This window comes from Engystomops pustulosus, chromosome 7, assembly GCF_040894005.1.
Source record: "Engystomops pustulosus chromosome 7, aEngPut4.maternal, whole genome shotgun sequence".
NCBI classification, from domain to species: Eukaryota; Metazoa; Chordata; class Amphibia; order Anura; family Leptodactylidae; genus Engystomops; species Engystomops pustulosus.
The window spans coordinates 60,158,718-60,172,240 of NC_092417.1; the positions used below are offsets into that span (position 1 = coordinate 60,158,718).

Below are 13,523 nucleotides of genomic sequence, written 5' to 3' on the forward strand. Positions count from 1 at the left end.
TCTTGAATATTCAACCACTTACCTTATTGGAAGGCTCGGAGTGTCTATTAACCTCCTCGTAAGGCCCCACGTTCTCCCATGTCACCAGAACAACATTGATGGGAGAGAAGGCTGCCTCAGGGAACCCTCTCTCAATCTGTCTGGCTGCAGTACTTAGGATCTCCGGTGAATTGTCTTGTCGGTAGTAAACCTTCCCTCTGCCATTACTAGTGTCAATATCAGATAGGAATGGGGCAATTGCAGGGAAATCAGTGGGAAAGCCATCATCCACATACTGCGTCTCTCTGGGGAAGTCTTGAGGGGAGATGATTCCATTGGTCCCCACCTGAAATAGATACAAAAGAAATTGTCTTAAAGCATATTTCCCCTAAGTAAGTTTTCATTTTACACTACTTTGGTCTATGGTGTGAATGAACAATACTTGAATATAAAACTACAACTATTTGTATATTAATATGAGTTATCAAAGTCCCTCGTCTATAAAGTAAGAGTTCTAAGATGAAAACCATAATGCTGGAGCTAGTCGAAGCTTGTAATGATAGCCTGTTCACCACAGTGCTACAGCTACAATCCTGGAATATAGATACCTTTATCACAGTCCTGTTGTTACTGACTACATACAGGACGGTTTGGTTCTACATTTGGTAACACATTCTGCAGCTTTGTATAATCAAAACTACTTGGTAGATTCCCTTTAAGGTTATCTTCTACACAGATCATTAGAACTGTGGTTTATTGCTTTTTTATCTGAAACTAATCTTAGTTGCATGAAGACCAAGTGGAATTTTTCTCATACTTTACTTGTTTCCTCCCTTGTAGTGTTTACAAATAAAGTTGAAACTCAGACAAGAAAACTGTAATATTCCACATGTTAAACACATTGTTCCAGATGTTAGTGAGGGGCTGCTCTGGAGCATTGTGCCCTTGGAAGGACAGATTGTACTACAGTTTCTTGCCAAAAGTAGACGGCTGCAAGTCAGCTGGAGAGAGACCCTAGAAGGCTTAAAGGTGTTGTACACTATTAAAATATCCAAAAAACAGTGTCACACCTGAACACCAAGTATTACAGTTCAACCCCATTGACTTTAACAGACCTGAACTGCAACACCAGATACAACCTACGGACAGATATGGTCCTGTTTCTGGTTAAGTCTTCTACAAAGCAACAGTGTTCACAGTAACAGTCCCAGCTATTAATAACTCCTCCTCGAGAAGGTTCTAAAACTAAAATTTTAGCATTTTTTTCGTTGACGCTTAGAGATTGCATTAAAAAACCAGAGAGCAGTGGCTGACCCTCACAGAGCTATAGATTCATAAACTTGTCTACACTTACTGAATTAGTTCTATAAGTGGACAACCAAAACGCAAATTTAATTTTAGGTTGCTAATATGAATTTGTTAAAGACATCAGTGCTTTCTGTTTCGGAACAATACAAAAAAGAATGACAGATATCTTCTCCTCATTCTGATCAATGGCTTTCTCAATGGGTGTCCTTCTATCATAGTAGTTTTCTTCCAAACTAGAGCCTACAATGCAAGTGGGCCCTTGGCCTCAAGAGTCAAGTTAAACTATTTAGTAGCCCCACTATGAAGTGGCCATTGTCTTTAATTCTAACAGGACATGAAGACGTGCACATTGGATAAGGTTGACTGGTTATCCAACCAGTTATGTTTCTCAGTGAGTGGGATTTTGGAATTCTTAGAAACAAAACTTCATGGCAACAAACAAGACAGAGAGGCGTTGTGATGTAATGACACAGACACATAAGCGGCAACATCATTCATGGAGAAATGTGCCCTCCTTCCGGGATAAAAAATTCCATTTCAAGATTGTAATGTAGAAACGTCCAAACTGGAGCAAGATCAGCAAGTGATTCAATAACTACATAGACTCTCATTGTATGCAGAAGCTAAGACTGTCCCCACACCCAGCTCATGTCATCATTATCCTGTCTGAAATATTGGCCAGCTACAGGAACAGGCAGCATGTTTACACTTATCAAGTCCATGTCCGCAGTGTTCTGGAACTCTATGTGTCAATAATCTGAGACCCCAAATGTCAATGCTCTATTGGACTGGAGCCACAAGTGTAACAATATTATTGTCCTAGACGAGTCAAGCTTCTATGGACAATGACCCAAATAACAGGTCAGACCATTGGACTGTGACTATTACTGACTTGACAGGGACCTCAAGAGGCAGAAGGTCCAATTAGACTGGGAACTCAAGCGACAGTATGGTTCTGATCTAGAAAAACAGAAGTCCACTGTGCAGGAATAGACAGTATTTTAAAAATGAATAAAGAAGCCATTGGGCCAATGATCTTAGACTCTAGATGTAAGCTTGCAACTGAAGCTCCAATCTGTCTGGGGGCACCAAGTTTCAGTATAGTATCAGTGCAGACTGTAAGGCTGAGCCACCAAGTGTTAGCATGGAAACCAAAAATGACTGCCCCACATTTACTAAGGGCCGTGCACCAGTTTTCTGGGGGACTTTGCACATTATTTTCAGTGCAAGCTGCTTGGACAGCTATTTAAGAAGTGTCCGCGTAACATTTGTGTTGCACGCAATCATTTTGTGGTGTGGCTGCACCATTCTTCATGCAACACAAATTTCTGCACTGAAAAGGGCATTCCGGTGCTCAGTCAGACCATGCACACTCCCCATGTTAAAGGTGCACCAAAAAGTTGGTGCACTGTGTCATGGCAGTGCAGGGGGCGCCAGATTCATGAAGAATCTTGACTGTTTTTAGTAAATAAGTGTGTTCCTGACTGGAAGACAAAATAGCAGTGTGCAATTGGAATGAAACACCAAGAACCAGTGCACCATTAATATGGTAGTCTCAGCAAAACTCTGGCCTGAAATTCAATAGAAGTGCCTATGGGCGATGACATTATCGGAATGAGTAAGAAGCCATTATTAAGCCACTCCCTTAGTCCATGACTTAGATGTAAAAACATCTAAGAGACTATATGAAGCATAACTTCACAACAGAAGAAGGCCAAATGGCACCATCCCTCCCCTTTACTTACTGCATCCAAGAAATACCACTACAAGGAGAACATCTCACAGGCTAAATAGTGTCTGTAGTGTAACAATACGAGTGGGAGAAAGATGCTGTAAAAAGCCCAAGGCACAAAACATGGATGAGTGCCAGTGGTGGAGCCCATGAGCCTTCCTTATTATGATCACAAAGAATAGAAGACTAAAGATGCCTATGATACTGCAATGACATGATAAACCTAAGATACTGGAAGACACATTGAAGAAGACTTAGGTATGTCCATATAGGTGTTACAGAGGTTCTATACTAAAAGCCTCTCCAAATTAAGATGTATTATATCCCATCTTTCCGAAAATATTTACAGAGACACCAAAACCTCCATCACTTTTATGGGAGCATTATTGTCATTATCAATGTTTGGAGTTCATCATCCATATTTGTAGAGAAATGTTATTAATATGGGTAAAAATCCTATTATTATTTTAATTGGGGCACAAAGGGGCAAAGTCATGGGGGTCATGTCACTGCAATTACTGTTTCAAGGACACAAAGGGACAACCCTTTAATTTGTTAAGGGCAAAGGTGCTGCTATGAGTGCTGTGGGGCACCAGGCTCGTATTAAAAGTTGACTTCCATACAGAGATGAATGATGTATAATAATCATATATGTTGAGATGACTTATGGACCTTGTGTATAATACATTTGGGGGCATTCATTGTTTGTTTCTCATGGTCCTTTTTTATTTGGTGCAGAAATTGTGTTGTCTAAAAAGACTCCACATTCATGAAAGTGAAAAAGAACTTGGTAGACCTGTATTTTAATGGTCTGATTATGCGTCAAAAAAGCTTCCGAAAACTAGAAGTACAGGAAAAGCGTTGGGATTCAAAAGCTGCGCCCAAAGAAAAAGGCGTTAGTGGCAGAAAAGAAGCTCAATTGTGGTTTCGACAAACCATAAATATGGTGCAGTAACAAAAAAACAGCCAAAAAATTGGAGGAAAGCCGGTAATACATTCCCTCAATTGTGCAACTTCAAATCAGTCTCAGATAATATAATCCAGATTCTATATTGTGTCAGTATCTGTACATCACATAGGGATCTTGTAGTAAGATTCTGTGTAGTAAAAGAATTACCATTATAGGGAGAGATGCATCCTGTGCGTCCATTGGGACTGCACACATTCTACTACAAGGCGCAATTTTTTACAATGATTCATTGTGGCATGTACTGGATTCTGCACAGTCATAGCTACCTATACATCCACATCTGTAACTTTACATAAAACTAAATACTGGGGATTCCTGTTGCATTTGATAGGTCAAAAGGTATATGGATTCCATACATACATTTAGTGTTATGTACAGTAACATTCAAACTATCTAAAGTAACAGATGAATGAACAGCCTAACACATTCCTCTGTACAGTAAAACATGGATTCCTACCATTACATAGTACCCTGCAGAGATTTACAAGGATCTATACCCTCATACAGTCCTTTATACAATACTACATCTGGATCCTCATGCAGATCTCTATGCAGCAATAAATGGATCTATACCTACATAAAATTCTCTTTACAATAATACATGGTTTGTTACCTTCATACAGTGCTCAATACAGTAATAAATGGATCTACACCCTGATACAGTTCTCTGTATAGCTATTTCCCAATTCATACAATCATACATTCAGCTATACAAATGTTCAAAAGATGTATACATTTCTCATATACAGTCCACCATACAGTGATATCATACAAATTTATACCCTCATACAGTAATACATGGATCTATATCCTCATACAGTTCTCTGTAAAGTAATAGATATATACCCTCCTACAGTCCTCCATACAGTAATACATGAATCAAAGAGTGAGAAGGTATCCAGCAATGTACGGTTCCATAAAGTGAATAAAAAACACTATTTTATTTCAAAATCTTAAAAACATCACGGTGCCATGGTGGTATAAAAAAATCATGGGCTGACGCATTTCGAATCAAAAGAGATTCTAAGTCATAGTCTAGTCTATAATGCATGGAATATATGGATTGTTACCCTCATACAGTCCTCTATACAGTAATACATGGATTGTTACCCTCATAGAGTCCTCCATACAGTAATACATGGATTGTTACCCTCATACACTCCTCTATACATTAATAGATGGATTGTTACCCTCATACAGTCCTCCATACAGTAATACATGGATTGTTACCCTCATACAGTCCTCCATACAGTAATACATGGATTGTTACCCTCATACAGTCCTCCATACAGTAATACATGGATTGTTACCCCCATAGAGTCCTCCATACAGTAATACATGGATTGTTACCCTCATACAGTCCTCCATACAGTAATACATGGATTGTTACCCTCATACAGTCCTCCATACAGTAATACATGGATTGTTACCCTCATACAGTCCTCTGTACAGTAATACATGGATTGTTAGCCTCATACAGTCCTCCATACAGTAATACATGGATTGTTACCCTCATACAGTCCTCCATACAGTAATACATGGATTGTTACCCTCATACAGTCCTCCATACAGTAATACATGGATTGTTACCCTCATACAGTCCTCCATACAGTAACACATGGGTTGTTACCCTCATACACAGTAACACATGGATTGTTACTTTCATACACAGTAACACATGGATTGTTACCCTCATAAACAGTAATACATGGATTGTTACCCTGATATACAGTAACACATGGATTGTTACTCTAATAAACAGTAATACGTGGATTATTACCCTCATATACAGTAATACATGGATTATTATCCTCATATACAGTAACACATGGGTTGTTACCCTCATACATAGTAACACATGGGTTGTTACCCTCATACACAGTAACACATGGATTGTTACCCTCATACACAGTAACACATGGATTGTTACCCTCATACACAGTAACACATGGATTGTTACTTTCATACACAGTAACACATGGATTGTTACCCTCATAAACAGTAATACATGGATTGTTACCCTGATATACAGTAACACATGGATTGTTACTCTCATAAACAGTAATATGTGGATTATTACCCTCATATACAGTAATACATGGATTATTATCCTCATATACAGTAACACATGGGTTGTTACCCTGATACACAGTAACACATGGGTTGTTACCCTGATACACAGTAACACATGGATTGTTACCCTCATACAGCCCTCTATACCGGCTTGTACTTACATAGAGCTCTTTGAACTCCGCCTCATAGAAGAGAATGGGCTGTTGGAGCTGTAGCACCTCGGATGTCTCGTCGTCCCCGTCCGGCAGCAGCAGGTCCCCCCTGTGCTGCCCATAGGGGAAGAGCTCCTGGCGGGAGATAGCAGCGGTGCAGGCCAGCAGCAGGCAGTGCCAGGGCAGCAGCAGAGGGAGCAGTCTGGCCCGCATGATGGTGGTGGCAGCCGAGGACAGTATACAGCACCGCGCCCCACTCACTCTTCTCACTGCAGGAATTCTGACCCGGGACCTTCCACATCCGACCCCAAGCAGTTCTCAGGGTGGGAGGGGTGCAGGGCGGGGAGAGGGACGGGGGGAGCTGGTGAGGGTCCAGAGAACAGCTGGCTGGTCAGCCCCTGCCCACCCTCTGCATGGCAGCACTAGGGGAGGGGGTTGGGATGCTTCCCAGAAGGATGGGTTATTAAAGTCAATCATTGATGTACAGAGTGGAAAGTTTGGGAACGAATGCACAACTAAAACCATCATGAATGTAAGTACAAGGAAACTTCCAAATGCAGCTGATGCAGAACTTCATGACAAGCATCTTGTAGTTAAATGCTAGAATTTCCCAGCTCCTGCTGATGCAGAACCTCATAGCAGAGCTGCCAGCTTCATCAGTGTAAATGCTAGGCTCCCCAAAGTACAACTTAGCTAACACTTTATCTACATGTATCTACTGTATCTACAGTCATAAGTAGTACAACTTCTTGAACTCATGGTATCAGTAGAAATATGGACATGAAATTGTTGTGAAATGGCATATGACCTTCCCCAGATTGGTGGACAGTAACACACACTTCTCTAAGGGTCAAGGTTTCCCCCTTACACAATCAGAATTACAGAAAAGCAGAAGTTTTTCCACTCACCCTCCATTCTCCCATTGACTTCAGTGTAGTTAAGCTTACCTTACATTATGCTTCCATTATTAAAACATTATTAATGTTATTTAATAAAGTAAAAGGGAACAGAACCTTCTAGTGTAAAGATATCATTGTATCTGTGCTCAGTACTGCAACTCATACAGAAAGTTTTTGGTGAAAGTATAAAGGATGAAAATCACAAGGAAAATGTTCCCCTGCTCCCCTAACAAATAATAGAGGATTGCTAGTGGTTCAGTTCCTTCCAAATAATTGCTGGAGCAATATTACATAGTGACACCCCCCCCCCCCCTCCCCTGTAATTCAGTGCATTCCCATAAGGTGGAGGACACTAAAACTTCTGTAAATCTCCATTGTTTAAGACATAAAAGGGTATTTCCTCTGCAATCTGGGCACAATTCCAAGGATATGTGTATCTTTGTGCGGTGAGGCGGTCTGGACTGATGCTGACTTTGACCGTCACAGCTTATGGCGTATTGGAAAGTATCCAGATGCGTATTCCCGCCATGTGTGTTCATGTATAGTGATTATTTATTTTACTCCAAGTTTTATTTACAATGTTTTAATGTGACTCTTACATCTACGTCAAAACAATCAAATAAACTCTGCACAATAATGAATGTACAACACACAAAATCCTGGAAAGTCTGTACTAATTACTTGTTACAGAGAAATATCTCTTCTACACATTCTGAACAGCACCAGCTGCAGACTTGCATTCAGTGAACTGTCAGCTTTAAATAAGGCACTATACAAGTCATCCTGGACTGTCCCCTGCATTAAAGGGAACCTGTCAGCAGAAATTGACAACCTGTATATTTCTTTGATGGCACTGAAGTCAAGTTCTTCTTGTCGCAGAATGCCCTCTTTGCTATATTTGACTCTTATATATCCAGGATAATCACTTACCAGTTCTTTTGATGTCTGGTGTCACCCAATAATACCCATAAATCTGTAAAATACTGCAATGAATAAAATACACGCATAAATATATACCAGCAGGGAAAGGACTTCACATTACTATAGAATGGTAAAAAATTTACTGAACACCAGGTCCTACTATCAGGCGGATATAGACATAATTTGTGTCCTCATCCTGATGGATCCTTACAGGTCACAATTCTTCTTAATCTGGTGCAGAACTTCATGATAACTTCTCCCAGCCATGACTAATCACTGTAGAACTCACTTCATGGGCAGCACATCTCCACATGATGCGCCTAAAAATACCAAACACCTGGATAAAAACAGTGGGGGGAATTTATCAGATTCCAGCACTCATGTGGTGGCGTATAATAAAGGCCATGCCCGTCCCAACAGGTCTAAGCCTCTTGATGTATCCATCGGGTGGCTGCCCCACCGGTCAAAACTACTCCAGGACAGACCTGGCCTAGTTTTGCGTACATACGTTTTACAAAGTGCACAGGCATGAGACAGGAATGCCCCACCATGCCCACTAAACCCCACATAGCGTGGAGGGGGTATAGTAGAAAGAATTTGTGTTTATTTCAGAGCTTCTACACCAGAAAACTGGCATAGAAGAAATGATAAATGCCCCCCAATGTCCTTATTTATAGACAGCACCCCTTCTATACAGCAATATCCCCTTATTAAAATACTCTCCAGCAGCCAGACCCCTATACTAAGATAATGTCCAGCAGCAACCCCCTCAACATAGTATTCAGCAGCCATGCCCCTCTGGTCATTGAAGTTACTACTGATGCAGCTCCGTAGAAAGAAGATTGGAGGACCCAGCACAGCCCTGGACTAAGTGCAGCCCTGGCACTAACATCCAGGATGGTAAAAAGCACTAATCCTGGGTGTTCAACCCCTTAGACACCACTGTCTAACATGGACCACTGTGTCTAAGGAGCTGAAGAGGGAGCAAGCAGCAGTGATTGGTCCACTGAAGGCCGGCCTGGCGGTTGTACATAAGTACAGGCTGTCCCAGGGTTACGTACAAGATAGGGTCCATCGGTTGGTTCTTAAGTTGAATTTGTATTGAAGTCGAAACTGAATATTTTATAATTGTAGCTCCAGACAATTTTTTTTTTCCCCAGTGACAATTACATTTTCAAAATTTTAGCTACAATGGGTCCAAAGATTATAAATAAAGCTTCATTACAGACACCTCACAGCTGATTATTGCAGTCTGGGACTAAAGTAAAGCATCCAGAGAGCTTCACCAGATGTCACAGTGAGCTGAGGGGTCTGTCTGTAACTAAGGGTCGTCTGTAAGTCAGGTGTCCTTAAGTAGGGGACCGCCTGTAGTGCAGTGCATTATATAAAAGATCAAACAATATCATGTGAGTGTCCCCTTGTGAGACAATGAAAAGTATTTCATTATGCAAAGGAAGGTCATTTAAAATATGTATAGATAAATTTGACCTCACTGTGTATTGTCGATAAAGGCAAATCTTTATATTAGAAAAAAACATTAGATTTGCTTTTTTATTTAAATATTCTGCACAGGAAGGATTGATAAAAGTTTACGAATAGGATATATGAAACCCAAAATTGTGCTGTTAAAGGAAACCTACCAGTTAGAATGGCCGGGGTAAGCAGTAAGTACCGAGCTTTAGAGCAGAAGAGGCTTCGGCACCGCGCGCGACCGTGTGCGCGCAACGTCTCCAGCATTTCCTATATAGGCGTGCGCACGATCGTGCGCACGCAGCGCCGAAGCCTGTTCTGCTCTAAAGTTTAAACAGTGTTAAAACCGCGATACAGCGGTTATTAACACTAACGAAACTAAGCACCGGCACCAGCTCACCCTGAGCTGGTGCTTGGTACTTACAGCTTACCCCTGCCATTCTAACTGGTAGGTTTCCTTTAAGAACTACATTTCGTCCCAAAAAGAAAGCTAAATCGTATACAACAATAGTGACAGAAAAATAAAAAAGTCATAGCTTGTATAAGGTATTGCTGAAAAAAAACAGAAAAATTGCATGGTCATTAAAATGGAAAACAGATGTGGAGATAAGGGGTTAAGCTAAGCTTTTTTGACTCTTTACGGTGACAACCAGCAGAACTGTAAACACAGCACTGGAGAATTGAAAAACTGAAGGTCAGGGCAGTTACCTCATCTAAATAATCCATCTTGTTACTTGGTGCCCATATTTTAGTATGCAGCGGAGATCTCTTGTGAATGTGGATTTACTATGTACAGTATAGCAGTATAGTGTGGATAGTAGATAAAATAGTAGATGAGGAATGAAAATCTAAAGACAAATCGCCACTTATGAGAATCAGTAGTAGTCAATTCTGCATCCCGAATGTGGCAACTTCAGCACAATGTGGCACATATCCTTTATCTACCCCTATGGGCAGTCCCAAAAAAGTGAATGGATTGTTGGTCATGCAGATGTACCACAAATCCATTCACATCTGGTCGTTGATATCCAAGTAGTCAGGGACACACACAGGGTTAAAGTCCAAAAATCAAGTGTTTATTCACACTTCCTTGACAAAACACAAATTCAGCCTTGGCTTAGGCATATACAAAATACCAAAACTAAACCCTGCTGGGCACTGCCTAATACAATAACAGCACCCAACTATACATGTACCAGGCTGCCTGGCACACGCTCTTGGCCAGCAGAATATCAGGAGGCACTCAGTTACCTTTGCTGTGTGAACACGGTCCAGCCTTCAGCTCTCCAGGTAGTGCCTTACCTACTGCTTCTGGCCTGCAGACTAAATCAGGCTCTAACGATGCCTGTGACCCGCACCTCTGGGCTATGCAAAAGCCCATAACCAAAGCCTGGGTGGAGTAGGAGTCCCACTACCAGCCTACCCCTACTCCATAATAAGCAGGCCCAGTACGGACATTACAAAGGTGTCTATGCTAGCTAGGCCAACATGGACCAAACACACTATTCCTGCTTACTATATGTCTGCATTAACCCCTGGGGTTACTGCAGACAAATCCAGGGCTTTTACCACACACCCTTCATCTGCCTGTATGACAGATAGCGGTTTTCCCAAATTACACCTCTCACTTTCTCACATCAGGTACTTATCCACTCTCCTCTAGATACATGTATTTGATGAAAAAACTTCTAAAATGTTAATTTTGATGGCACCACGCATGAGACTCTCATTAATACAGCCAGCTTCAGGGCCAGGTCTGTTAGATGGAAAATAATGTATGGCTGAATTACAGCTGCCTGACGCTCTTTCATAAGTGTGAAAAAATCTATTGAGACTTTGAGGAATACATCACAGATAATCTACTGGGTCTATGAAGTACAGACAAAACAAGATAACCAGCATATCATGGAGACAGAAACATGATCCTTTATTTTATCCAGCGGAAAGGCCCCAATGAATTATAGGGGCATGTTAACTGCAGATCTGCACATTGTCTCTGTACAAACACAACAGACACAAACCCAAATACCAAAGATAAGGAACTCTTCATCCTGCAACAGCGATGGCTTCTTTTCTGACCACTCCACACATGCATTGCCTGACACAGAACAATTTCTGACATGCAATTCCTGATTTGTTTTCTGATAATTCCTAATGTGGAATTATATACTTAACAAAAAGTGTGAAACAATTGAAAATATGTCTTATATTCTATCTAGATTCTTCAAAGTAGCCTCTTTTTGCTTTGATTACTGCTTTTCATACTCTTGACATTCTCTTGATAAGCTTCAAGAGGTAGTCGCCTGAAATGGTCTTCCAACAGTCATAAATTATGTTTGTGTCTAATCCCTGCTATTTTTAGGATCTCTGCTTGCTTTAAGTTAAAGGAACATTTACACCACTAGAGGCTAAAAGTGTGCAGAGTCCGAATACTCCTATAGCAGCTAGAGATTGATTTCCACAAAAGGTACCTAGTGTAGACTGTTAAAGAGCTAGGGCTGGGGTTTAGGGTTCCAATCCAGTATAGCTTTCCCCCACCCAAATCTGTAGCAGTGCCATGGGAAAGTTGCCTGGTTTCCAGTGACTTGAGTCCAAAGCAGAACTTACTGCACATGTCCCAATTTGCAAAAAATGTGCAGTGAGCAAGGTGTATGCATATGCCGGAAACTTACAGCACACTCAAGGTCACCGAAAACCTGACAACTTTTCCCTGTTAAGTGGCATGTCCTTCTGACAAATGATCACCCTATCCGCATAAAGGGTATCATCACTGGGCACATTACATGGGGGATAAATTGGAACCAACATTTATAGTGTCAGACTGGGATGCTTAGGTCCCACCAGTAAACTCCATACTTGGGTGGCACCATTAAATGCTACATGCAAATATGCCTTATATTGGTCCTAGAAGCCCTGTCAGGAACCTGCTGTCAGGTTCCTGCCTTCATCTTGTATCCTCTTATCTCTTTGAGTCAGGAATACATACCCACATAACAGCAGATCTCAGGAGACAGCATGATATTAGGTTAATGGGGCCCACAGCATAGTTCAGAAGGTACAGGCAGTCCCCGGGTTACATACAAGAGATGTTCTGTAGGTTTGTTCTTAAGTTGAGTTTGTATGTAAGTCAGAACCGTACACTTTATTATTGTAACCCCAGTCAAAATTTTTTGGTCTCTGTGGCAATTGGATTTTAAAGGGAACCTACCACGAAAGGTAGATCGGGTGGTAGGTGGATCAATAGGACTTGAGGATAGTCCTTTTAAGGGCTAATCCTCACGTCCCCACACTGTTTCGATAACTTTTATTAGATTTATATACAAATTTTCTTATGAGGCTACTGGGGAGTGGAGTAGCCGCATCTGAGGTTACACAGGGCGGCTACTCGGCGCCCCGGTAGCCTCTTTTCTCCTCCTACTCACAATCTTTGGCGCGCAGCTCCTCGTAGATGCACGCCCTTGTCCGGCGAACCTGCCATCTGCGCACGCGCAGAACAGCAGGCCCGCGCCTGCGCAATCACTGCTCCGAAGCCCGAGCTGCACAGGCGTGGGCCTGCTGTTCTGCGCATGCGCAGACAGCAGGTTCGTCGGACGAGGGCGCGCAGCTACGAGGAACTGCGCGCTGAAGATTTGAGTAGGAGGAGAAAAGAGGCTACCGGGGCGTGGATTAGCCGCCTCGTGTAACCTCAGATGCGGCTTCTCCACGCCCCAGTAGCCGCATAAGAAAATTTGTATATAAATCTAATAAAAGTTATCGAAACAGTGCGGGGACATGAGGATTAGCTCTTAAAAAGGCTATCCTCAAGTCCTATTGATCCACCTACCACCCGATCTACCTTTATAGGTAGATTCGTGGTGGTAGGTTCCCTTTAAAAATGTTGGATTGTCATAAGAACCACAGGATAAACCCCTATGGGACTCAGCCTCTTTTGGCCTAAAGGACGCGGCCCCATTTTTCAAATCTGCCCTGTGTCACTATAAGTGGTTATAGCTTTGGAACGATATAAGATATCCAGGGGA

At 41.7% G+C, this 13,523-nt stretch overlaps 1 protein-coding gene across 2 annotated transcripts in view; it reads right to left on the bottom strand.

The window, feature by feature from the left end:
- NID2 (nidogen 2) overlaps positions 1-6,538 on the bottom strand; it is a 42,772-nt gene extending 36,234 nt beyond the window's left edge. For both annotated transcript variants that reach the window (XM_072116107.1, XM_072116106.1), the window contains exons 1-2: positions 6,224-6,538; positions 23-325 (exon numbers count right to left, since the gene is read on the bottom strand). In XM_072116107.1, the coding sequence (XP_071972208.1) occupies positions 23-325; positions 6,224-6,427 (507 nt within the window). In that variant the 5' untranslated portion in view covers positions 6,428-6,538. The remainder of the gene's footprint in view (positions 1-22; positions 326-6,223) is intronic.
- Between the last annotated feature and the right edge of the window lie 6,985 nt (positions 6,539-13,523).